We start from the raw sequence: 27,826 nt of genomic DNA on the forward strand, positions 1-27,826 counted from the left end.
ACATTTAGAGAAGAACAAAACAAAACCAAAAATTTACTGGTGGTCGTAGCAAGAGTTTTTAAATTTCTGCATTTTCCTCAAGAAACTAGCTCATGTTCACTGAGATTATGCAGGAAGTCTGGTGTATAGGTATGGAGTCTTAAACCATATAGAGCTCAACTGACCTCAAGAGGAAACCACAAACAGTGCTAGTTACTTAAACATAGCTGATGACAGCATCATAGCTCAGGTCCAGTTCCGAAAATGTTTGTATCAGGGAATGCTGATGTCTCTTTCAGTAATAGAATCAAAACATTTCCAGAGTGTGTATTGTGTATTTGTTGATCAGAAGGTGCCACGCTTGTGCTGTGCACTTGAAATGGCTTTAGTTTATTTAAGACAACAGCTAATGTTACAGAATAAATATTTCAACTGTTAAATGACTTTAAAAAGCTTTGTCTTTTAAACAATGCTTTTTCTTAAGGGAGACAGGCATCTGCTTTTTTCATGTAATGTTGAAAATTCAGATCAATTTTTGTCTCCCATGTCATCAATATACACATAGAATTTAAAAAAATGTCAAAAATGGACAGATGAAAAAGTTTAAATCCTTTGTATAACAGAGAAATTACTTATACCACTGTATGCAATTTTATTATATGAGCTAATAATGTGAAAGCCCAACATCAGATTTCATAGGAAGATCCCTCATTCTATACGCCAAAAAGTATGAGTTCATCAAGCGTGTAAAGCTGGAGTGCAGGCCTTAGTACTGAAGTGTAGGAAATGATATTTTTATAACTCTTGTGCTGAATCCTGTATGTCTCCATCACACGTGCTGTGTCTGCCTCAAGTGGTATACCAGCCCTGGAATGGCCCATAAACAGCAATACCAAAAAGCAGTTGTGAAGCACCCAAAAAGTACCTAAAAATTTTTTGTTGATAATGTTTTCTGTCTTCAAGAAAGTTTGCTTGGTGAGGGATGTAAGAAGAAAAGCTTTCGCTGTGCCTCTAGAGAGAAATACTAAGTGTGTACTAAATGTCATGTGATATTTGGGGGAAAAACAGATTAAGATGGAAACAATGATGAAATTAAAAATGACAGAGATACAATTTGCAGTGGATTTGAAAAATTTTGCTTTGTTTACAGCCCTTCCCCTCTCATACCAGAAATGTAGACTATATGATTTGGTGAACTGTGCTTTTTTTTCCACCCCTGCCCCGCCCATCACTGATGAAGAAAACATAAAATGTTCTGCAAGGTTGGTAACGTAGCGTTCATCCTTTGCAAAGCACAGAATTAAAGTGTTACTCTACATGTAGCAGTTTTTACTAGGGCAAATTTTCATTTTAAACATGACATTACCCACATAAGTTGAGTTTCTTGCTGGACAAGTATGTGCCTATCTTACTCTTGGGAAGCTAAATCTCAGAGGACACAAGTGCAAAAGGAAACAGCTGAACTGATAACTCATTTAGACTGAAACGTGGACGACCTGCTTTCTTTCTGTGCAGATGTGAAATAATAAAAGCTGATTGCATTTCCTTGGAGATAGAATACTTGATTTTTGGAAAATGTGAGGTCATGTGTGCACAATTCCGTATTTCTGGAACATGTGACATATCCAGGTCATGTCTTGTGTGGTGTGGCTTAACTAAGTTGTAGAGTAACCAGCAAAATCCCAGCTGAGGGTCGCTGCACAGGCACATGACATCTACAATATGTCTAAACGTTAGGACAGAGTATAAGAACTCAATCGTAATTTCTTGGTAGGGGGGAATGTGGCTGGAGTTTGTGCTGGCACTGCATGTTATTAAGACAGAACAGGAAAAGTTGTTAGTAACATTTACAATGTACTGGAGGGAATGGACCTTGCTGGCTAAGGTCAGAGACCCCCTTGCACATTACTGCAAGCAACAGTGACTGGTTTTGCAAGTTAGATGTTTCCTCTACCGTAGCCTGTTGCAGAAATTTCTAAAATAAATAAATAAAATATCAAAGGAGTAGGAGAGTCTTAATCACTTATGATGTTCAGCTGTTGGACAGCTTCAGAAATAGACGAGCAATATTTAGGAAGCTGTTTATCAGCTAATGAGCTAGTAAGTCAGCTAGTGGCAGTTTCCTTCCCCACTAAATGCAACTTTTTTCCATTGGTGGAATCCAGACTTGCTACCAAAGACGAATAAATAAATTTGTGCAATAAAATTGGAAACTCAAGGAAAAGAAGTAACATGAGAATGAATAAACATGAAGGCTGCATTCAACAAGGACATAGGTTTCACATGTGGGAAGACTGGATAGGCAGTATTAGCTGGAAGGATCTCTAATGCAGTCTCTCAGTGATCATTGATCATTATAATAACTGCTTGAATTCCTGGACCACAAAAGATGGGGGAAACAGATGATTATGTCATCCTCCCTGAACCGCTGTTGTTATTTATAAAGCACAATAGGCAGTGTTGATAATTTATGAGTAATGTTAAAATGTTTTAAACTATCAATGACTGTCATCTCACTGTAATATTACCAAACTAGCAATTTTACAAGATATCTAACTATTACTAAGATTCTGGGAGTTTTAAAGTACAAAGGATTTTATAACTAGGGGTAAAGTCTGGCTTAACGTACTTGAATTGAAACAAACAAGCAAATATGCAAAAAGTTTATTAGTGAAATATTTTAGTAGTTCCTTGCTGACTTAAGAAACCAATTGCCTCTAATAAGAATAAAAGTAGTCATTACTTTTGTCACCTTTAAAACAAACAAATACTGGTTTTCATGTGTAGTTTAGCTGAGGACAGCTTCTCTGCTATTTAAACAAACTGTGTTTTTCCCAGTTTCTTCTCATAGGCCCAAATGGGTCTGGAAAGAAAAGCAGCTTTTCCAAAGCAAGCAGGGAAACCTGACTTTCTTCTCAAATCTTCTCTGAATTAGAAACATCTGAAGTGTAAAAATTCCAATAATTTCACACTGTGACAAACTGTAAGACTTATAAAAGGCAGAGAGCATTTGAAGTAGGGCTGCATTTGGCTCGTATGAGCTATAACTGAATAGTTTAGAGGAAAAAATACGGGATCTGCCAAGCTCAGAATTTCCCTGGTAAGGATGTTTCTCAGGGTGCAGATGGTAGAGGTGGCTTTTTCCCTTTCTCTTCCCCCCATATGCATGCTGAACCTGACTGCGAGTACTGAGCCAGGAGAAGGAAAAGAGGTAGGTAGTGGGGGAAAAAAAATACAGCAGCTGATAGCGATGCTCTGACCTGCCTCATGCTCATCACACCACCAAATCGCTTCTGAGATTCAGGGGTTGCAACGTCCAGTGTCACAGCACCATGATTAACCTCTCAAGATGTGATCAGTGTACTTACTCGTCTTGTTTACATCCAACTTGGTAACCTATTCATTCTATAAATACATATTTACATGATAGTTTAAAAGATACATTTCCTCATGTACTAAGATTTAGAATTATATTTAGACATTAGTCTCAAATTCAACTACTAGCATTTAAATTATGATTGGAGTGAGGTGTTGGTTGTTGTCCAAGTAGAAACAGCAAAAATTTCAATTCCTACTATATGTTGTTGAAAGTGGAAAAAGAAAGCAAAATTAAAACTCTTCACCAGCTGTGAAGATTTGAGTGAGTGGGGTTTGGGGGTATTATTTATTACATTGTTTTTTTACCTGTGTGAAGCTTAGTACTGCAATAGCTGTGCTACGTAATGTTTTCTGAAGGATAAACTATTTGCTTTCTTTTCATCAGATCGTTATAATGGAGGTACAAGGTTTAAAGTCAGTCGCTCCCAATCGCATAGTCTACTGCACCATGGAAGTGGAAGGGGGTGAGAAGCTTCAGACGGACCAAGCAGAAGCTTCCAGGCCACAGTAAGTCACTCTGTTAATGCTGTATCCAGCATCTCTTTCCTTCATATCATGGGAGAACCTACCTATCTTTACAGTTTTTACAATTAAGTTAGCGCTAGGTTATATGAAGATTTGTCCTGGGTAGTTATCTTAAATTGTTTCTGGAAAATGAAAATACAAATAATAGCTATTTATGGTGAAGTAAAGGACAAAGTGTGAGTGCTGTCCAAATGAATGTCATTGAATGTGTGTGTGAGGAAAAGAGCTAGAGACTGCATCCTCTGAAAATACCAACCTCTCGATGGATGTTAGCCTGAGGTGGTTTTATGTATTCTAGGTTAATGTGCAGGTGGCCTTGTGGAGTGTAACTTGTCCAATTGGTGGAAAATCAATACTCAGTAATCAATCTTGAAAAAGCTTACTCACCTGCTGAGCCTATTTCATTTTAAATTATAGGATCCACTTCTTTCAATTAATTTTTGAGAGAGGCAGTCTGCAAACTGACTTGGAGGGAATAACTCATGTCATCTGTAGTTGAACTAGTCAGAGTGACAGAGAAGAAGAAAATTAAGTGTGGGGTTTTTGGTTGATTTGTTTGACCTACACGCTGAATTCACATACTTTTCTCTCTGTTAAAATATCATTTGGAATCTTTTGTAGATAACTTTCCAGACAGCGCGCTGGGGTTTCACTAGCACCATAGTGTGCCTTGGGAAAGACAATTTAAAAATTGCAGTTGCTACAGTCTCTGAGAAAACATCTTCGACAGAGTTGGGAATGTAGTTTGTATTCCATTCAGACCACAAATACAGATTTCTGTTAGGCAAAATTATAAGCACAGAGTTTTTATCTGTCCCTTCTGGGGTTGGGAGGAGGAGGAGGAGATCTAATTTGGTAGACTTTCTCCTAGTTGCAGCAAATTTCATTGGCAAGTAAGCCAGCAGCCTGCTCCAGTAACATATTCAAACAGCTTTGCAGAAATCTGAATATGTGGGACAAGACGTCGAATTCACTTGCCGCAGTCCCTGGCTGTGTTCCTTCTCTGGGACACAGGAAGGCTCAGTCTTGTCATTTACACGTAGGACGCAAGGAACTTCTAAAACCAACAGCAGCGCAAAAGACATACAGATGTGTGCGTTGAAGCAAGGTCATAAGTGTGTGTGCAACATCCCCTGCCCATTTGTGGACCTGTCGGGGCATTCTCTGGTGGCTTGGAGTCCCATGAGACTCACAAGGTTTTCTCATGGAGGGCGCATCTCCAAGCTGTGCTTTGTCTTCATGCTCAGGGTTGCTCTCAGGCTGTGCCCTGCAATGAGTGCCTACAACCTTTGCCTGCTGTCACAGTCAAGGTTCCTGTTTCTTCTGATGGTGTGTCTCTCTTTTTCCTCACCCTTGAACCTGCTAGCTTGTGTTTTAAAGACTCAGTTAACCTCTGATGTCATTGGTATGGGTCTTCAGATCTCCCTGAATCACATAGAATACACCAATTCTTGAGTTTCGGGCACAGTTATTCTCTTTCCAGAATTCAGTCTGTAGATGTTAAGGGTTTTGTTTCTTTCTAGTACTTCCAGATATGGTGAACAAAACATGGTAGGGATGGGTCATGGTCAGTTCATGGTTTACTTATTACATACTGAGGGCTGCAAGTTAAGGTAAGGGTCGTAAAACCAGTCAGAAGGTATACATTGTGTGCATATGTCTGATAATAACAGATTAGTTGATTTTCCTACCTGACAAAGTAGAAACTTTGTGAAAAGGAAGTTTCAGAATAGACGGAGTCAATATGAGAACAACTGGAGTGTTTCTAGGAAAAGGGCTGATGTTAGGACCTGCTTTGATCTTGTAAACAATGTAGTGGGTTTCAGGCTCCATAGGTAGGAGTTGATTGAATATGGGAGAAAGACAGGTTACGGGCTATTCCGTGTATGTTGTATGAAACAGATTTATATAGATTTGTATGGAAAAAAAGTATGCATCTTTAGGAAGTGGATCATTGAGAGATGCCCTGAACCATACACTACAAGGACAGGAATGGGAGTTACTGGTGCGGTTTACCTGCTGTCCTGCAAAACAGTGTCCCTTGAAAGGGCGCAGCTGATGGAGGTCTAAAATCTGTCTGGTTCTTGTGCTCTTCTGAGTTGTACTGCTTTCCATTTCTGGTAAGAGTAAGTATGAGACACTGGCATAGAGCATGATTATGAGCATATAGGGACCTGTCGTTTGTGAGCATATACAGAGATGCAGTTTGAGGCAATGAAGGAGGATATTAAATTAGACAAGCATGAAACTGGCAAATTATGGGCAAACAGTAAAGAAGATGGAGGAAGCTGCCTATGGAATGGGAGATACTTTACTCCACAGTTCAATTTTTCTCTTAGGGCCAAATCAGGTTTTCTTGACAGTAGCAATATTGCTTTGTTTTGATTGGTGGCAGAAGGACCTAAGAGGGCTTGGCAGGGTTTAATTAGAAAACTAGACTGGTGGAAGAGAGCCTAGGAATTAGTTACAGGCGGGGAGGAGTCAGAAGGCTTAAGGTGTCTCTCTTTCTTCATCCCAGCCTGTGTCCAGTCCCTCTGAGATCTTTCTTACTTTCATGGCCAACACACCCCTTGCCCCACATAGTCATCCATCTCCTCTTGCCCCCCCTGCTTCTTCCAGCACTCATCAATCACTGTTCTCTGATAAGGACCGGCTGGGATGATGGGGAGGGAGGGTCAGTCACTGGGTGAAGGGTTGGATGTTCTCCTGCAAAGAGGAGATATGGGAAGAGGTGGAAACAGAAGTGACTTTCTGCTCCTGTTGGTGAAGAGAGATGCCTCCTTTCCCCCTCCATCCTTTGGCAGCAATGGGCAAAGTCATCTAAGTAGAGACCAATGACCAGCTGGGCAAGCACAGCCGGTCCACCTCTTGTGTGATACAGGAGAAGAAAGCGGTTGGCTGCCCTAGGCTACTGACTACTTTGCCTGCTGCTGGAACTGGCTCCTCACTGGAATAATCTTCAGTACTGTCATTCTGATATGAAGGAAAATAATCAGTGAAGCTGGAGGAGAAAACACAAAACTCATTGCAAAAAAAAGAAAAAAGAATCAAGTACTGTAGTTCAGTCCAACTCTTCAAATCACTAGCAGTAACATATTTGCACTGACAATCCCAGATAAATGAGAACATAACTTCAGGTTTTATATAGGACATGCAGCTAGAAAAGTGTAGCAAAGCTCTCATACTAAGCGTAGAATGAGACAGTGATGAAAAGTGAATGATTACCACCAGCCTGCTGTGGGAGACTGCTGGCAAGAGCTCCAAATCATGCGCTTGTCACACACATTTTCTGTAGTTGGTTTATCGTTTTGAACTGGTAGCTGCATTTGTGAGAAGGAGCAGTATAAAGAATTATTTATGCCTATTTTTTGCATCTGTGAAACATCACTGTGTGCAGTGCAATGCTGCTACTCAGAAGTTTCAAAAGCTTTGACAGTGAAAGGGAGGAAACAAGATACTTGGGCGAATGCTTCAGAATGGAGTGCAAGCAGTGTGACCTTAGAGTGGAGATTAATGGCAGCATGAGTCAAGTGGAGCCTTAATTCAGAGTTTATCCGCTATTCCAAAATGTTGAATATTTTCTCAGTTATTTTTATGGATATGTATTTAAGTATTGCTCTGAATCCCTGAACGCTACTGTAAGAGTAGTAAGGAAATTAGAAACAATATTTTTTCTTAAAGGGGAGAGACCTAATTAGAGTCCCAGAGAAGAGAGCACGCTTTTTATCAGTAAGGAATATTTTCTAGTTTCTTACTGCTTTTAACCCCTGTCTGCTTTCTCGTTCTTTGAATAATAATTTTGTGAGTTTACACTGAAGTGCTTCATTTTCTTCTTTGACAAGCCAAATAAAGCACTGTTTATATATATGTTCCTAAGTAGCTAATGGTCATTCTAACGTGCAAATGCTACAGAGCAATATAGTTTGACTGAGCTGAAGTCTTGGACAATTTTACAAACAGATCAGTTATACAGCTTTGCTTGCATCCCTATAAAATTTTTATTACTGCCTGTGAAATATTTCTTCATTCCTTCCAACTGTTTCCTGCCTTTTCGCCCTGCTGAAAATCCCTCCAACAAAGCCTGTGACCTTTTCTGCCAATGATCAGTAAGCACAGCCTTCAGAGGACCCCTTCAGCTGTGTGAAGCTTTGCGTAACTTTGTTGCTGTGACACCACAGGGGTCATCTTGCAAAGTCCAGTGCTAATTTCATTTTTCAGACATTACTGATGTGGCTTAGTTTTTAGTCTTGTGGAGATTGGTGTCCACATGTTTTATTACCATTGATTTTTATTCATTCTGACTATTAAAATAATGTGGTTTCTTGGAGGTGTCATCTTTCGGGTATGTATAATCATGCCTAAAGATAAACGACGGGACTATGCTATCTTTTATCACTGCAAGTGACATTATGTTGTCAGATACTTATGCAATAGAAAAAGATCATATCTTGCATAATGAGAAAATTTTAATGGAGCTGGGATATTCTTTATGTAAACAAGACAAATAAAATGATCCTATTTTGCTGCCAGTGATTGCATAACCTTACAAAAAGGGCTATTATATATTAGAAGTATGTGAAGAATGCATGATTAAATATCTGACCAGAGGAGGCAGGGAACCTTGGTCAAGATTGCACAAATAAAGTAAATGCTGATTGCATTATTTTTATGCAATATTCTACCTTTGTTGTTTCCAGTATTCCAAGTATTTGAAGTATGAGTTCTTGTGGATAGATAAAGATTACTTAGCAAACTTTTTATAGAACAGTTTTAGAAAAAAGGCTTAACATCTAAAATGTAGACCTTCCTTAAATGACATGGTTGCCCATGAAAAAAGTAATGCTTTTTTAATAGAATGTTTTTGAGGATATGGCCTAACGTGACATTTCTAAGGAGGAAAAGGATAGACAACATTTATAACCTGTGACAATCATGTTCCAAGCATCACCTACTTTTATTTCTTCAGCATGGCCCTTGCAACTTTCTAATTTTTATTTTGTATTAAGGAAAACAGATGATCATACCTACAGCTGTCCCCTAACATGTGGTTGCACAACACAGATGTACAGTATTTAAGGAAAGAGGAGGCACACTTACTCTTTTTTTTTTTTTTTCCCCCACTCGCTACTGCTCTGTCAGATGCACCTGCAGAAATGAGATTAATTTTGGTCAGTAGTCCATTAATTATACTGTTAGTTTTCAGCAATCATTCCTTATATCATTTGCATATGTAGGAAATCCTGTTGCACAGGAGACAAAGTAGAATGACAAAGTAGTCCCTGCCTCTCATTGCTTCAAGTATAAAACTGGAGACTAAACACAGGGAGAAACGAGGGACAGAAACACAAGTGTTTGCTAATCAGATAGGCAGTAATCAAACTAGTCTGTTGCTGGCAAGCCGACCAGCTCTCCTTAGGGTGTGGGATTTTTTTCCGTTGTTTGTCTGGGTGCTTTTTTGTTGAAATGAGTATATTTGCACATGGGATTATTACAAAGGGATAATGAGATTGCAGTTTCATAGTGCCAGATCTAACCATGCTCAGCTTGTTGTTCGTATGCTTCCTACTCTATCTTCTGAGGATAAATTCTTCTCAGGATTTAGCTTCTTGAATGGAGTCTTTTACTTGATGGATTTTGCCTGTTCTTTTTACTGTTACCTCTGGAAGTGTATTACTTGCAGATAAGCGCAGTGAAATCCAGCATTGGTCTTACAGAGGATAACAAAGTAGAATCGTTCAGCCTATTTTTGGCATCTGGACTTTTGGGCTTAAAACATAAATACATTTTATGCAACATTTACAAAAGTGAGGTTGTATGTTAGAGAACCTCCGTGTATTATTAGTAAGATCATTTCAAAGGCTAAGGCTGAGAGACATAATTATGTTGATATGGCCAATGCTGAAAAGTTGCTGAAGCTGAGCATGTTCCTTTAATAAGTATTTCAGATTTTTACAGAAGCCAGTGGGGTAATGATCGTGTCAGGAAACAAAGTGTGTCTGCTTCCATAAACTAGGTTTGATTGAGTTGCATAATGTTTATTCTCATTTGCTCTAAGATTCATCTTTATATCTGTCCTGGTTTCAACTGGGACGGAATTAATTTTCTTATTAGTAGCCGGTGCAATGCTGTAGTTTGGCTTTGGTGTGAGAACAGTGTTGATGGCACACTGGTGGTTTTGGTTGTTGCTGGGTGGTGTTTATACTAAGTCAAGGCATTTTTAGTTTCTCAGGCCCTGCCAGTGAGAGGGCTGGAGGGGCATGGGACATTGGAAGGGGACACAGCCAGGACAGGTGACCCAAACTGGCCAAAGGATATTCCATACCTTGGGACATCACGCTCGGTGTATAAACTGGGAGGCTGGCCAGGGCGGGCCAGTTGCTGCTGGGGCACTGGCTGGGCATGGGTCAGCGGGTGCTGAGCAGTTGTGCTGTGCATCACTTGTTTACTTTTCTCCCTTCCCTTCGGATTTCATTCCTCTTCCCCCTCTCTCCTTTCCATTACAACTGTTATTATTATTACCGTTCTTTCATTTTTTTTTTTTTTTCAATTATTAAATTGTTCTCCTCTCAGCCCCTGAGTTTTTCATTCCTTTCTAATTCTCCTCCCCATCCCTCTGGGTGAGGGGGGAGTAATGAGCAGCTGCGTGGTACTTAATTACTGGCCAGGGTTAAACCACAACTATCTAGTACACCACTATGGTAACTTCATCCCAGGTCCCATGGAGAGCAAACAGCACAACAGGGAACTGTAAGATGGTGGGGATGCCAGGGATAAAATTTAAAGGATAAATCCCATTATGGCTTTCATCTTGCTATATGTCAGTAAGTCTTTCTTTCTTGGATTGTCATGATTGGAGCAATTCACAAAACAGGGTAGAAGAAATTACCTTTCAACAAATTGCATGCTATGAGCAAATATGTCAGTCTAGTATCTAGCTGTGAAAAGGTAAAAAGAAGTTGCCAGTAGGAAATTATCTGAGGTTTTCTTGGTTCTGCAAAGGAAAAGATGGAAATGAAAAAAAATACACATTTTTCCCAGCCTGTGTTCTGGATTAATGATGGAAGAGTTTCACAAAAGGAACATGAATTCAGCTGAAAATTTACATGACAGTTTTATTCAGTTATTCTTGGTGCCTGATCAATTGCTCGCTTCTTTAAAAAAAGGAAATAACACCTAATCAGCTCAAATATAATGAGCAATATGATATCCACAAGAAAAAGAGACAGGAATTCTAAAATGAGTAAGTTTCTATGCTATGTTCTGTCATTGGTTATTGTTTTATATTGTCTAAGAGATTTTTCACCTGTCTTATTGCAGAGAAATAGGAATTACATACAGGCTTTTAATATTGAAAGAAATTTGAAACTCAACTGAGGAATAACATGAGCAACCTGACTTTTAACTGGCCTTGCTCTGAGCAGGGTCTGAACTAGATGACCTCTAGAGATTCCTTCCAGCCTAAATTTTTCGGTGATCCTATGATTAACTCCCAGAATATTATCTCTTAAGTCTATTTACCTTAAGGACTTGTGAGAACCACTGCTATTAGAAAGGAATATTCATTTGTCAGATCAAGACAAGTGTGGCATGGAAGAAACTGGGATTAGAGGAGGAAGGAGATAATTAAAGTTGGTTGTAATCTCTACTCTATTTGCATAGCTAGCAATAAACATAATCCTTCTGCCACCAGGGCATATCTTTTTTTAATTTTCTTCACCTTAATCTTTTTGATTGTTCTGGCTAAATCCTGGTTGTTCTCCTTGCTCCTTTGTGCTCAGCATGCTAATAATTGACTGAAAGCAACCAGGATATCTGCTGTGTTGTGATGTTTGCACCTCTGAAGTCTGCGGCTTTGGTGCACCGCCTTGTGCTGCAGCACTTAGACTCCCGGCAGAAAGCCGGTGGGATGAGGGCTTTATGATTTATAGGTTCCCTGTTCAGAGTCAGGATGTTAACCCTCCTTGTCCAGTGTCACTGCTGGAAAGGATAGCTGCTGTGGGGTGACTGTCTTCTTTTGAAATGTATAATGACATTACATGTCTCTTGCAAGACTGATACCAGTTTTATTTCATAGTGCATTTCGGAAACTAGGGCTTGAAGATGCTTGTCCCACCGTTACCCATTTCAGTATAACAATCAGGGCTTGGAAAAGACTCTTTACATGCTGCTAAATGTGCATGATAGATCTGTTTCCATTCTCATTCCCACCTGATCCACAGCAAATGTGACTTAATATTTTGCAGACAGATATAAGCTTTTTTCTAACATAGCACTAAAGCATCTATCAATGTGTGATCCAGCTTCAAACTGGAATGCATTTGGATACGAACAGTGTGGTGTTGATCCAAAGCCAGTTAAATCCTGCTTAGAAGAAAAATGCTTTGGATCAGGCTAAGCCTCATACTAGTGCAGGTACCTGGTCCCTGGGTGGGTCAAAGTGAAGGCAAAGGCAGCCTGTGAAGTGTCATGTAGAGGGATGGTGGTCTGTCAAAAAAAAGGTGAGGTTGGGAGGGTTTACCTCAAATTTTACCTCCAGTCTTCTTCTGGAATACTCTAGTGGAGTGGATTTGAATTTTTTTATTCAAAGTGGTCTGCACCTGCCTCATCATTGGAAAATGTAATTGTTGTTTGTGGGCAGCAGTTGACATGAAAACAATTCCTTTGGATTTCTCTTAAATTTTGATATGATCAGAATGCCCCATTTTACATTTTCAAAATATACCGTTCTTGTATCTTGGTTTGAAGAGACCTTCCAAAAATTTGCTTTTATTTGTTATATGCAATATAATACAGGTATGTTCAAAATAATTGCTAAACATTTGACTAGATACAGTGTCTGAATTGGAACAAATTTTATGTTTTGGCTTGCTGTTTTGGGTGAAGAGAAAGGTTAAGGAAAAGGGTTTAAAAGGAAGAAGTTTTTGCTTTTGAGTCTTGTACAAAATATTCATAGCCTGAATATCTCAAGTGCTCATGACACTCAGAAAACTGGTTTTCACCCCACCATGGGCAGACTCTTCCTTGCTGGTGCTGTATTAGGATGTGCATTGATCCTCAGCAGCGTCAAGCAGTCCAGTACTTTTAGGATACGGAATAGTCCACTGAACAGATGACAAAAAGAAAATTAATAGGTCTTGAAATTTCTTACTAACTACGTAGCCTGTAAGGTGTAAGTCTACGGGTTAATGTGTCTACTTGAAAGCAATACCAACAGATTGAGGGTAGGAGGAAACAGAAACAAAGGCAGAATAATGTGGATAGCTGAGAAGAATAGTAGGAGTCAGAAAGAGGAGTAAAAGGGGTTTCAAAATAGAAGTGATGTCATGCTAGATGGAATACTGAAATTTTCTGATTTGATTCCTGGCTCTTCCCTGATAGATGTTGTCATCTCAGCCTAAAGATGTGAGAAAACAGATCACAAAGACTGAACTATCTAAGCCTACCTATCAGTCTATCTGCTTCATCAAAGTACTGTCAGTTTATCAACATTTGTGTAACATTTTGAAGGTTTAAAGTGTCACACAAATACTAAATAACGTGAAATAAATAGGCTTTGTAACTTTTAACAATGTTGTGATAGATTCGTAATTGCCTTTGGCAAGGCAAAATTGAAGTAAATATGCATATTGAAATTTCAAGAGCATAAGTGACCAAGTCTTGCCTTTGTGTCCATCACTAGCCCCCATCCGGGTTTGAAACTCGGTGGGAAAGAGGAGTTAATGTCTCCCATGAATTCTTCACACAATATATAGCAGTGGTGCCCAGCACCTGGCCGTATGTCAGTCTTTTTACACACCCTTGAAAATCTTCACCCTGACTTGTCTTGGTTGCCTGTATTGAAAGTGAGATGGAAAAGCAAAACTAAGTAATAATTTATTCATACGGTTTTAAGTTTGTGATGACAATACTTGTCATAATAGCATTCTGTAGTGTTAGAGTGCACTTTTCTCACTTTCAGTGTAGGAAGCCTAATGAGTGGTTTTACTTAGTTGCTTATTATGCATTGAACCCCTCTTTTGGTTTTCCTTTCTGGTTGTATTAGACACCTTTTTATTTTAAAGAAAAACTATTCACAATTTTGTGTTTTTTTAACAAGGTGAGGGTTTTTTTCAGATATAAAGAATGTGTTTAAAAATAAATACACAATTGTGTCCAGCTTATCGTTAGCTCTGTGATAAATGGTTAGTAGGTTTGAGCTCTGTTAACTCCTTTATTTAAAACAGTTATTATTTTTACCAAAAGCAAACCCTAAAAAAACCACTTTATGATCAGATTATTCTTCTTTTCCTTTCATATTAGACTAGTTGTGTAACGGGGCTTTACAATATAGCATATCCATCAAAACACTGTATCCTTGCTTTAGCCAAAGTGAGGATCCAGTTCAGAGCTTTCACTTCTTCACAGCGAAGTTCCAAGAAGCAATTGCCAATGTTTTGTAACAACCACCCTAAAAGCATTCAATTTTGCTGCTGAATCCACAGAAGAACAAAAAAACCCCAACATTCACTCTTTCTGAGTGACTATACTAGATAGTGACTGGACAACACACGTAGCAATTGAATGCCAGGCTACTTTGTGTATGCAGCTACAGGTGCTGAGCATCCACCTTTTCTATAAGGGAAGGGTTAAGATATGTCTTGTTAGTCTACATTTCAAACTGCTAGCATGCCAAGTCAAAAGTTCCCATATAGATGGAAATAAATGTAAAATAATAAAATAAATTAAAAAAAAAAAAAAGAGAAAAGTAAGGGACAGTAGTGTAGACCCTGCTTAGGTGAAATCAAAGGTGACACTTAAAAGGCAATTGTATGACTTTCCATCCTTATACCAAATTTTCCCATTTGTCTGTACTTCTTCCTACTGTCTTCTGTCTCTGTAGAATTAATTATCTTTCTCATATCTGTATTTTGTAGTTTTAGGAAGATTTTGGTGGGAACCTCAGGGTTAAAATAGTTTCTATTGTAATGCTCCTTCACTAGCTGACAGCTCTGAAAGTATTTATGCGAAGTATCAGTGTTTCTGTAATAGGGGCTGTAAAACAATGAATCTATAGTTCTCAGCAAGATTTCTGCATAAAATGGTGGAATCACAGTAGCACAGGGAAGAACAGAGTCAAGACACATAAAAGATTCAATGAGGTTATTGGTGAAAGGCCAAAATACCTGGCCAAGCTCGTGGTTTAGTTTGCCTGAGCACAGGGCTTGTCTGTGCTTCTACTGTAAAAGGGCATTAATTTGTTCGGAAGTTTCTTTATGCATTGCCTTTCAGCTGCTGCTTAATGTGCTTGCTCTGATGGAAGGAGCTATTCTCCTTGTACTTCCATCAAAATAAATGAGTAATTTTCAAATAGAGCAAGAAGAAAATAGATATTTCCCCCCCCCCCCCAAAAAAAAAAATAATATTTGCAACCTAAACCGCATTATAGAAAGGTACAATCATACAAACTCTTTCCCTTGTGGTTTCAAACATGAATTCCAGATCCCACTGATGTAATGGAGTATATATAAATAAATATAAATATACATGAAAATAATAATGGTTGTAATTTTGCCTATAGGGAACAATCATTACCCTATTACATCCTTGATGCTGCATAATAAACTTCTGTTGGTTGTGCAGTAACATTTCAGCATCCTTTTTCAAGAACTTTCATGAAAGGGGGAAGCTGGAATGTTCGTATTATTTTGTAAGGCGTGCAAAAGGCAGAAAATAAACATGCCTTTGGATTGTGTGAGACAGCTGCTAGTATTAAGGCCATGATTTCTAGCGTACCGTTGCAGTGTCGGTCATTGCCAAATGCATGGGTATTTCTCTGCTCAGAAGAGCAGATACTTGTCCATTTTATTATTAGTGGAGAAAAACTAGCAGCAATTAGTACTAAGTAATCCTGTCTTTGGGGGTCTCAGTAAAATAGCCAGAATCCAGTAAGTATGGATTTAACTCTGTTTTCGTTTGGCTGAATGAAACCTGCTCATCAAATTAAAGATTTATTGTTGGATCGCTGTGGGGTAACTTGCACTGCTGGTACAGCGGCTTGCTTGGTTTCTCACATTGTTTTTCTCTCTCTCTCTGTATATATGCAGCTGTAGTTAGTAATATGCAACACTTCATAAATTCCACATTCACTCAATACTTCACTAACAACAGAACGTTTATCAGACCTGGATTTACGGTGTTTTGAACTAGATTAAAGTATCAGTGTAGTCAGATGTGACAGGGAGGTGCTAAATCTCATCTGTCTTTTTTTTTCCTGGTGTTTCATCTCACAACTTGCACTGTGAATATGACTTCTAACCTGAAAATTCGAGATACCTATTTTTCTACAGTTAAAGTACGTTTCTAAACAAAGTAGAAACGACAAAGTTGGTATAAATTCTTGAAACAGCTGAGACACGGAGAAGTTGCCTGAGCATTGTACTTCCAGTCCAGCTCCAAGATGTACAAAAATGAAGTGCTAGTGAATACCTTAGTCCTGTGGAGCAGTTGGACACCTACAAACTGGTTTTGGTGGTTCTTCCCGCTCATTCCAGCCCTGTAGCACATCCCTGTGTGGATAGAAAAAAGGAAAACCCTTTCAGAAGACCTCTTAAGCTGGTTTAACAATTAAGAAACCTGTTGAGGTAGATTTATACAGTAGATTTAAACCAAAAATCAAACCTAGAAAGATGCAAAAGGAGGGACCAAAGAGACCAATACACTCTGGTATTGGTTTCGAAAAGGAGATTTCCTAATTGCTGAGGAAAATCAATTCCTGATGGTGCAAAATTCTGTAGACTTGGTATTTTATCAGAAAGGAAATGTTCCAATAAATAGGGCTAAAATAAAATTTCTAGATGTTTGCTTAGAATAATAAATTTCACAACATTCACTCCAATGTAAGACCGGAGATTTAAGATCTCATAAATAAAAGTTTTGACTAACAAAGACCATGGTGAGAGTGGGAAACCCAAGAGAGAAATTTGCTGCTTTTTCCAGTGTACAAAATGTCTTGCAGAATGAAGTAGGAAAATAAATTTGCTTAGAGGGGGTTCTGTGACACAGTGATAAATCTTTACCTGAAATAAACAGCCACGTCCTTGCTGGTAGTGGGTCCGTTTGCACTGAAGGGAAATCAACTTTGGCAAAGGACTCTGTCACCAATTGCAGTATCAGCCCAATACCTCTGACAGCAGTGTAAATACGGTGAAAAGACTGAGGCTTATGGTTGAAGATGATAAAGCATCAAATCATTGCAGTTCCTATAATAAAAAGAATGAGTAGGTGAAAGCAGAAAAATTATGTATACAAAGGAGAATGATGTGGCAAAATGAGAGCCTGAAGAGGCAGGACTGTGGGGGTTTTTAAGGCTTAAAGTTGGAGATTTTAGAGGTCTCATGTACGATACACAGGTTTCGGCTGAGAGTGCAGTGAGCGACACTGCAGCATTTAGCACTGAAATTATTGTTACTTTTCTAGCAAGATTTAGAAAAAAAATAATCAGACCATAATGGGATTTTTTTTTTAACTTAATATGAATACTGCATGAGATCCACACTAGTTTGGACAGAAATTTTGCACTTCCCATCTTGACACATTCCGCACTAAAATTGTTCACATTAGCAAAAATAATTGGACAGGCATTCATAAATCAATGGCTCCTCCAAAGGTGTGGCGATGGCTGATTTGCTGTTTCTGTTGCTTACATACATTTGGTAGTTAAAGTGTATGCTATTACAAATGTAAAGGAGTACATTTTTCTATTATGTTAAAAAATATTAAAAATACACTTTTTGTAAATAGCAATTTGAGAAATTAGGTGAATTAATGTCCCTGTTGTTCCTTCTCATTCTTCCTTCCACAATTCACTATCTCAATAGCAAAGCAAGCTTGAAACAAATTATCTGCAACATAGTTTGACTTAAATGAGATCAAAATGGTGCATACCATTTCCTTCTGTTTTCTCAGAAAACCAAGATACAACCTACAAGTTCACCTGCTTCCCTGTATGGAGAGTAAAAGTCAGCTGTAGGATTTATTTTCTTGCAGAAAATATTTCACTGTTACTGCTGTTGACAGTTAAAATATAAAGAAAAGTAACTTTTCTTTATCCAGTGCTCAAATTCCACAGGCCACATTGTTCGTTCGTATTTTAAAAGAGTCAAAGGGTTGTTCAGTTAAACAACTAAAAATTTCTTCAATCCTACAGATAATACAAACAATCCTTTGTATGGTGGTTGACTTTTAATCTGTGGTTCAGAAAGACATTTCTGAGAAGCGCTGTATTTTCTCCAGGAAAATATCAGGGTACAATCCCAGCCTTAACAGAAAAATACAGATTTGTCTGACCTACACCTAGCAGCTTAGATTTTAAATTTAAAGGAAGTGTTCCACTACGGCCATTCCAATGAGATTAAGCAGATGTGAGAACAGGTATTAATAAATGCATTTGACAGAAGAGAAATGTGTTTTGGAAGAAAAATGTAACATTTTTGAGAAACCAAGTGGATATAATTATATGCAGCACATAAAATCTATAAATTGAAATAAGAAAGTACAGTAATGGTGATGAAGATATGCATCATGATAATTAACTGTTTGGGTATTGATTCCAGGAATTGTTAGGTATCCTCCTAACCTATTTTTCACCATTAACCTTAACAGCTCCTTCAACAGACATATAGTTACAGAATAAATAGTCAAAACTGTGGGGAAACTTGACGGAATTTTACAGTGGAAATTACAAGTGAGTCAGTAAATTCATATTTACTAGCCACGAAAGCTACATTTCTGATCGTGGCGTTATATATAGGATTATGCAATTTACTTGCACAGTTCTTAGTCACAGATGATGATAGGACAGTAGCTTCTCCAAAGTTATTGCTTGCAATTACATTATAGGTAATTTTAAGATGATCTGTACGCTGCAAATGTCATCTCTGTTTTATCCTCTCAGATATAGGAGCTGAAAGTGTGATATCCATGTCAATGGAATTTGGTTGAACTGAAATCTTATTTATAATCAGGAAGACTAAACAAATAGTTAATTTGTTGAATGCAGTCTGACCAGGTGTCATGAAAGAAATAGCCAGGGGGAAAAAAAAAAAAAAAAAAAAGAGTTGAAAGCTGTCAGATCTTGAGAACCAATATAATTTGATTTCAGAACTGTAAAGCCGCATTTCAAAATAAGCTAGCTTATGTCCACCTGCATGCTTTATTCAATCTACCCCTTGTTTTGGATCACCCTTAATAAATGTTGAGTGCCTGGTACCTCATTATATTCCTGGCACAATCTTTACAGCTCAGAGTTTTATTTTTAACAAGACAAAAGTTTGTTAGCGGCTGCTGCAAAATACAGACAGTAAGGCCACTTTTATAACTACATTTCATTTGTACTGACAAAACGGAAAAATGCAAATTGCCAGTTGTTATTAGAAGCAGTGTTCATATGGGTTAGCCTACAGCTGGGAGTTCAATATTATACATTTTGATTATGCTGTAATTTCTGACTTCTGCTTCACTTAATGCCTAATGCATTAACAGCATGCATAATAGCATAATAGTGTGCTTTTAAATGTACAGCATAGAGATAAACTCGGTTTCTGTCTGGATTATTGGGTCTCTCATACCCATGTTCATTATTGGAAAAGCATACTGAAATGAACATGATACCACTTCTATTTTGGTTGCTTTCACCCAGCTTCTGATTTCAAACGGTATGAAGCAATACCTCTGCAACAACACAAAGCTCCAAAGAAACAGGGCTCGTGTTCTGGTAATCCACAAGGAATAAAAAGATGAACTATGAGCCTTGTGTAGTTCGCTGTAATATTGTTAGCAGAGAGGAATATCAGATGCCCGCAAGTAAACGTAATGCTAAAGAATACAATCTTGGATTTGCCTTTTCTAACAGAACACGATTCCTCACGTGCTGTTTCATGAGGAATGATATTAAAGTCTAGACAGTAAAGTCTGTGACCGTCTGCTCTACCAGATAATTAACTTCCAAAGACATGGTCTTAAGAGACTATGAGAGTCAGCTGAAGTCCTGATCAGCCAGGAGTGTGAAGATCAATGCGTGGAATGTTTCCACTGTGAGCATTAAGCTTTAGGAATTGATTCAGACCATTGCTTTTTAGCCCAGTATTTTCACTTATATTGCAGATAGAACAATGGAACAAGCGGGAGATAGATTTCAGTCAAGGCTAGTGTTCAGATGTGATGTTAAAGATCGTTTCTAGCATGACATGATTGCCAGCAGGTGGATGACACCGTGTTAGTCCCATCCACATAAGTCTGTCATGGTGCATCTAAACTGGAGAAACAACAAATTCTGCCAGGCTCCCTGGGTGAGGCTCGTGTGTGCCCTGTCCCTCCCTGCTGTGTTCTGCAGAAAAGGAGCCTGGCTGTGTGTGGCTCCAGAGGAAGCTGCACCACTTCTGGGGAGGTCCTGGGACCAGATGCTGGGGTGTGCAGACCCCAGCGCATGCAGCGGTGCGTACCTGCTGCTCAGCTTGCAGCAGCTGAGCTGGCACCAGTAATGTTCTCTTTGTTGAACAGGCTGGGTCTCTTCCCTTTAGTCAGCGTGATTTCTTCTGATTTCTTTTCTTCTGTCTGTGAGCTAATGCTGGCGCTAGATATTTGTAGAGAGGCTTTTGTTTCCTTTTGTTATTTCAGTAGTTTCTCTTGAGTATTTGGGTGGTCCTGTCCATTGCAGCATGCACCGTTCAAGGCTTCTGGAAGCTCAGGGACAAGTATGTCGTGGTGCCCAAGAGAGAGTGTGCAGCTAACAAAGTGCTTAGCTCGTGTTTGCGATTGCAAGGCAGCATTCTTCCTGAATAGTGGGATCCAGGTGGGGAGACTGCAGATACAACTATTTCATCTTTTATGCAGATGCTTTCTCCTTGGAAATCTCATTTCTGTATTGTGACAAAACCTACCTTTGGGACCACTGCTGGGAAGAGCAGCAGTGCCAGGCATTGTCTTGTCCTGCAGCTGCAGCATCGATCATCAGGTCACAGAATAGGTTTTCGCCCCCTCAGGAAGGTAATTTCTTGTCAGAGCCCCTGTTTCAGTTACCACTTTGGCTGAGGCTGAGGCTACATCCTCCACAGACAAATAGAGTGAGCATCTATCTAATGGAGACAAAGCAAAGACAGAATCTAACATGAGATTTGGTTAATTTTCAGTGAACCCCACTTTCATGGTCCAGCATGTGTTCAGCCACCTGTAGGACCGGTTTATACAGAACCACCACTTTCCTAAAACACTTCGGTTTCAGTTACATATTACTTCCTAGACTTTGTCTTAAAGCCTGTAACTCACATTAGTTGAAGGATTTTCTTTTACCTGTTAGATTACTTTGCTGGAGGATTACTACTATATGTTGATTTTCCAACAATGGAGAGACTGTGTAAATTATTCTTGAACATGGAAAACAAAATACTGCTTTTTGTAAATGAGGCCCTAAGATTTTAGCTTGTATAATACATCCTTTTCTAGAGCATACTGTTAAGGTCGCCTCTTTTCTTTATTTGTTTAGTTTCTACTAATGGTAATATCTCAAGTAGTGGAACAAAATTAAGAGAAACTGGAGCTGCACTTACTTTTTGCATTTTGTTTGTGCCTAGTAGCACAAACAGAACCAGTATCATCAATGCAATGAGTACCATCCAATTGTTTAAGAAAACGGAATAGCTTGTCGGAGGAAGTTGTAATCTAATTCTTATAACTTTCCTTTTTCTTTTGCAATCTAATTCTTATAACTTTCCTTTTTTTTGTACCACCAGCCTATCGGGGACAAGGGGGGAGGCTGACAAATTAAGTGTCTTAATCGAGATAAGAGATTAACAGCTAGAAGTTCGTCTGCCTAATTTAGGTTCTCTAAAAGCATGAAGCCTTGTGGCAGTAATTATCTTGCAGAGCTATAGTCACACTGATAAATAACATATTTTTTTTTCCATTTTTGCATTTGTGTTTACATTTTTCCTATGTGCTTGTATTAAGTTGTAACATCTCATAAAACATAAGGTTTTTACTCTGCTCAAGTCTCTCCCTTTCTGCATAGTTTGGTCTCCTGAAGTTAAACATAATATTTATTTATTTTTAGAATCGAGACATGATTCTTTGTTGTATTAAACTTGTATGCGCAAGGTAGTGAACATCATATTTAATAGAAAAAAAGATCTCTTTGTGCTTTGTTGCTTGGTTTTGCTTTCTTGCTTTTCCCTATAAGGACATAATTTGAGTTCTTTCGGGTTTGCCATTAGCAAACTTGTGATTGATTTTTCATTACAAAAGCCATACAGAAAAATCCTGATTTGTCTCATCACAGAGAAAAGCCAGTTTTCCCATCTATATATTTACTCTTGGATGCTCAGAAATGTACCTCCCCTCTCTCTTCCACCCTGGCCCCCCAAAACTTTGGAAGTTAAGTTCTATTAGTGCATCAATAAATACAGTCCTACCACACTCAGGTCTGTCCTCAGCCCCAGTTAAATTATGTTCTTTTATTTATTGCAGATGGGGAACTCAAGGGGATTTCACCACTACTCACCCTCGGCCTGTTGTCAAAGTAAAACTCTTTACAGAAAGCACTGGGGTGCTGGCACTTGAAGATAAGGAACTGGGAAGAGTGAGTATTATGTGTAGACATGAGAAATATGTGAGAAATGATGTGCAGAAATGTAACTATTGATAAAACATGCCATAGAATGTTATAAGGTATTTGGTATGGCACCTGCTCTGCCGCAGCTGTACCAAACAGTGCTTTTTCTTTTAAGGGAGACTTTTCCCCGTGTTCGAGATGTGGTATGTTGTCAGTAAAAGCTAAATCTCCCACAATGACCTTGTGTACAGCACATGGTCCTTAGCAGTGGAAAATAACAGGAAAAAGGCTACGCTGGCTTATGGGGTGCATCAGCCTGTTTGGGCATCTGTCCTGCACCTCCCAGGTCCGGCAATACCCGGGGCTGCTGGCAGACACCTTCCTGCTGATGGTGGTAGGTGATGAACTTAGGAGAGGGGGGAATCTGCCACCTTACCTCTCTGGTTTAACCACAGTATTTGGGAGTGGTGGTTGCTCACTCCAGGAGAGATTGGGAGAATATTTTACAGAGTTTTAACAAAACAGTTTTAAGGTACTGTGTACTCTCATGGTATACGTTTTAGCTTTCAAAGGCTTGTTTTGTCGTTGTCTTCATTTTCAGGTTTGAGAGATTTAAATTCAGGTAGCCTTTGGAAAGATGCAGGATCCCACTGGATAAGTTTAATTCTAATAAAGTTTGGCAACTTTAAGCCTGGTTAGTACACTGCAGTGACTTGCAGGAGTGCAGCTGATTCAGCTGGGTTTGCTTTTGCTCTGAAAAGTCCTGAAGATACTTCTGCTGGTATTTTTCTGTACTTAAAAATTCAACTCAAACCTGCCCCTTCTGAGGTATGCCTACTGTGGGCATTAATTCTCATCTGTCAAGGACTTTCTTCAAAGCATGTGTCTTGACCTGATACCACTTTTCTACATTATTGAAGCTTGCATTTCCCATACCCTGCAGTTATTGCGCAGGTTTTGTTCTGTTTAATCTTTAATTAGAAATAGAAGGCAGCATCAAGGTACGTGATCTGAATTTGGAACTTCCATCACATACCAAAGGGGTTTGTTTGGTACTAAGGGATCAGCTTTTATGAAAACACATCTAAGGTGTGAAATGGGGAGCCAGCAAAGGTTTCCCCAGACCTGTAGAGGAGAAGGTGTTTCCACTGCTGCCATCGGTGCATGGCAGTCTCTCACACTTACTAACTTCAGATGTAGACCCTGATCCCAGCACTACAGATCCTCGGTTTCAGAAGACGCTGCTGATTTCCAGAAGTAAATAGCTCATGGTGAAGCAGAAGGGATGCAGGCTTGTGCTTTCAGGAGAGAGGGCAGACCATACTTACAGCTTTATAACTCCCAGTTGGGAAGCAGAGGCTGGAGGCTGCTCATCCTCTGCTGCACAAGTCACTAGGTGAGGCACCAAGTGACAGAAGGGTTGTTGTCTGTACTTAACATCTCCCTTCAAGGCCTTTAAGATGTGCTTAACTGAAACGAAGTAGTACTTATGTCGATTGTCTGACATTGCTCTCTTCCTTGGAAAAAAACCCAAACAAATCCAGTCATGAATGCCAAGGGAAGATTTTACAGGCTGGGGGATATTCTTCTGGCTCCCTGCTGACCGCTTGAAGTGTTTTCAAACAAAAAACAAATCTTAAACTTCATTCTCTGTTCTCTACAAACTGGAGGAGGGTTGGACAAACCCAGTTTTCCACTGAAAGAAAAAACAGAGATGTGTGCTGCGCAGGAGGGGATAGGATGTTATTTGGATTTGCTTTCTGCAGAACGTGAGCTTCTGGACTTGTGGTCTGTGTCTGTGGTCATGTAGACCTTTGCATACAGTGAACCACTGAATTTAACTTCTATAAAGTGAGTCAGGCTGCATCTGCGAGGTTACGTCTCTTCTAATGAGGAAATGTGAAGAACTTAATTTATTCAAATACCTTTGAAAAGTGTGGTACAGTTTTTATGTGACTGATGCTGATCTGGCCACTTCAATAATTTCTGTATGTGCATACAGAATGCAGAGTTGGTGTTTGCATTTGTATGTGCAACAACTAAGGAAGCGTGAAGAAGCCTTCAGAGTTTGGAGTAAATACTTCTGAAACATCAGCCTGGTGGTTTCTGAAACTCAAGGATCTGACACCACTTTTTCTTGTTCAGTACCTTGTGTACGAAGATGTTCAAACCTAGTAATTCAAAGTGACAATCATTGTGCTTGCTTAACACACATGTGAATACAATGTGAGAACAGCAAGTGGTCTTTGCTGATACTTTTTGAATATAAGAATATTTCAGTCTTGTCGCTCTGACTATTGAATTAAAAGGGAACTGTTGTCTCACAACCTGCTTGTCACAGTCAGCTGCAGCCAGCAATAATTAGTTGTGCAGTTTCATGGGTTGTTTGGGGTTTTTTTTCCCTTTGTTGCTGTTACTCAGGGTTTGATTTAAAGACATTATAAAATAGCTGTACCAGCTACGTACCCATACTCGCAAGATTGCCTGGTTTCTGAATTCCGACTGCATAGGGCATTTTGTTTATCTTCTGTGCTGTGTTCAAAGAGCTGCTGAGCAGAGACAATTTCATACTGTGAATACGTTAATTTAAAGCCTGCATCCTGGGGAATGTGTTTTTCCATCACATTTTGAAATGACTGAGGTTTTGCAAGTCTGAGTTTTTCTGTCTTTTTTTAATTTTGGAAAATGGTAAGAGATTACTTCCATTCCCGCTTTTTCTCTTGCTCCCAGAGCAACCTGCCTGTCAGCACCCTGCTATATCTGGCTGAGTGTTACTGTTCCCACACTAATAGGGGTTTTCTCAGTAGCTTCTCTGAGATTGCCTCTCGTCAGAAATTCTTGAGAAATGTATTGAAATTTTTCATTCAGGCATGTGTGCTGTCAGATTTGGGAGAGAGGCTCCTTGGCAAGGACTTAAAAGACAACTTTTATCAATTGCTAAGTTCCATTAAGGTAAGTGTTCAGCTGGCAGCATCAGCAGAGGTCCATCGATTGCATAAATTGCAAAGTCTTCCCATTTTTTTGGCAACAAGTGTTTTAGGTAGCTCTCTCACCATGCACCTGTTCAGTTTTTCTGTTTGGTATTTGTTTCTTTTTAAGCACCTGTTAACCAAAGCCTTGTCTCAGTTTTTCAGCTGTAATACAGTCATAGCTGAAAAGCAAGAGATCACTCAGTAGGTGAAATGACGGAACGCATGTAGAGCACTTATAAATTCCCTTGCTGATCAAGCTGTTATTAACCCTTTCTTTAGGTGCTCCCTAGGTGAGAACTTTTCTAAGGGAGTTACTTGCAAGAGAGCCATCTCCTTTTCCCATTTCTACCTCCAACCTTGTCCCTTCCCTTCTTTTGCCTCATCCTCCCGGCAGCAGCGCATCATGACTTAATGCTCAAGAGGACATGAGTGCAGTGCTGTGCTGGCAGGCTGCTGCTGGGGTGTTCAAGGGAACTTCATTTCTTGTCACACTGACACCAGCTTCTGGCTTTCTGACATTAACCTGTCTTTGGGCAAGGTGCTGACATAGCTCAGAACAGCTCCAGACTTTCAAGTTAGGGGAGAAGGTGACCTGAGTCAGTAGACATTTCTGTCAAAAATTATTTAAGTGTCCCCTAAGTAAAGCTGGGGCCATAGTTACACAAACAGCAGAGCATTAAAGGGCCTCTACGCTGTTACTAGGTATCTCTTTCCTATCCCAAACCAGCTGCGATAATTTTTGGTGTATAAGCCTATTTTCAAATCAGTATAACAACATGTATTTAACTAGGAAATTCTCCTATGATCTTTGCTCAGACAATGACCAGCAGCATAAACTTGCATGTGCCACTTAATGGGTGCTTATTTCATAACAGAACATCTGCCTGGCTGCTCTGCTTGCAGTGGTGTTTTTTCAAATTACTGCATTTTAAAACATGAAAGAAAAAGCCTTCCATAGAATGGATTAGTGCTGTTGCCTGAAGCTTCAAGAAACGCACTTGAGGGAGCATATGATCTTACATGTTGGGTGCTTGTTGGCTTACATAGTTTAAAATAATTACAAATTGAGTTAGAAGTGTCTCTGGTGGAGCACGGGAGTTAGAGAACTGGTTTCTCCAGTTCCTCCTGGGGTTACTTGCATGACCATGAGTGTATTGTTTATTCTGAACAGAGCTCACAGTGCTGTTCATGATCAAGGCCGTGTGACATAAGATTCAGTCCTCAATTGCTTGTAACTTAGGCAGACCTTAAGTGTTGAGGCTAAAATTTTTCATCCTAGTAGGTATGAAATAAGATTAAAAGAAAATGTGTTTTGGGTCAATGGCAGAAAACAATCATTTGTAGCACCATTTGTGCTCCCCCAGAGCACATCAGGTGGGGGAGCTTTTTTCTCATAAAATCTTGTGGCTTTCCTGTTGGGGGCCATGTGGTTGGAAGAAAGAAGAGGGAGCTGGGTGCCAGAAGCAGCAGCGGCTCCCTAGGGCTGCAGGAAGCAGAGCAGGGTGAGGGACAACAGGGCAGCCCCAGGCACTAGGCACCTCCCAGGCTGAGGGTTTGGTTTGCTTTTGGAAGATAGCCCAGACTGTGTTGTGAAGAAGAGGTTGTTGATGGGCTGCATCTTTATTTCTTTTAAAGTTCTGTGGTGTAAGCTATACTGGAGAGAGAAGGGGTTTTTGTAATAGCATGTTAAGTGTCATCTGCCTCCCAGTCAGGGCGTTAAGGAGCAGCTGCAGACCTTCACTTTCATCTTTTTTGCTTGTGACAGTGAGCCAAAACTCAGCATAGTCTGCTCAGACTTACCATGTTTACCAAGGTCTGGTGCCCAAGGTCTGAGATCTCAAAACATGTCTTAGACCACCACAACTTGTAAAATCTATCTCGTTTCAAATACTTGGGTCAAAAGAGTGGGTAACTCCAGCCTTTGGGTTCAACTCTTGAACATCATGTTTGTGGGTGGAAGTAGGGGAGGGGGAGCAGCCAGGATGCAAGGACAGGAGTTGGCTGAAACTCAACTCAGCCACAAGTGGGGACTGGGGGGAAAAGGAGAGATTATTTTGACTTTTCTCAAGTGTGCTTACAGCTTACCAGACTCCTTGCCTCTTAGCTTTGTTTGTCCCTTTTGAAGGCTGCATTTTCTTTTGACAACAGGACAACAGCGGCCAGGGATGGTTAGCTTGAGAGCTTTATCTAAACATGGGGGTGCTGATAGGAGGTATTTCTGCACAGTTGCTTTTGACTCTGAACCTTCTGCTTGGATATCTGCTCTGGGAAAGCAAGATTGTCCCACGTTTGGTTTGTTCAAGCCTTCAAGTATTTTGGACAACTCAACTTTTCTTTCGTACCTTTAAAAGAAGGTGTGATCAATGTGCCAAAAATAGAGGAGAGTTAG

At 39.5% G+C, this 27,826-nt stretch overlaps 1 protein-coding gene across 2 annotated transcripts in view; it reads left to right on the forward strand.

Moving 5' to 3' along the window:
- CADPS2 (calcium dependent secretion activator 2) overlaps positions 1 to 27,826 on the forward strand; it is a 323,409-nt gene that overhangs the window by 137,281 nt on the left and 158,302 nt on the right. For both annotated transcript variants that reach the window (XM_056341052.1, XM_056341051.1), the window contains exons 6-7: positions 3,743 to 3,864; positions 22,381 to 22,492. In XM_056341052.1, coding sequence (XP_056197027.1) covers positions 3,743 to 3,864; positions 22,381 to 22,492 — 234 coding nt within the window. The remainder of the gene's footprint in view (positions 1 to 3,742; positions 3,865 to 22,380; positions 22,493 to 27,826) is intronic.

Source organism: Falco biarmicus, chromosome 5 (genome assembly GCF_023638135.1).
Source record: "Falco biarmicus isolate bFalBia1 chromosome 5, bFalBia1.pri, whole genome shotgun sequence".
NCBI classification, from domain to species: domain Eukaryota; kingdom Metazoa; phylum Chordata; class Aves; order Falconiformes; family Falconidae; genus Falco; species Falco biarmicus.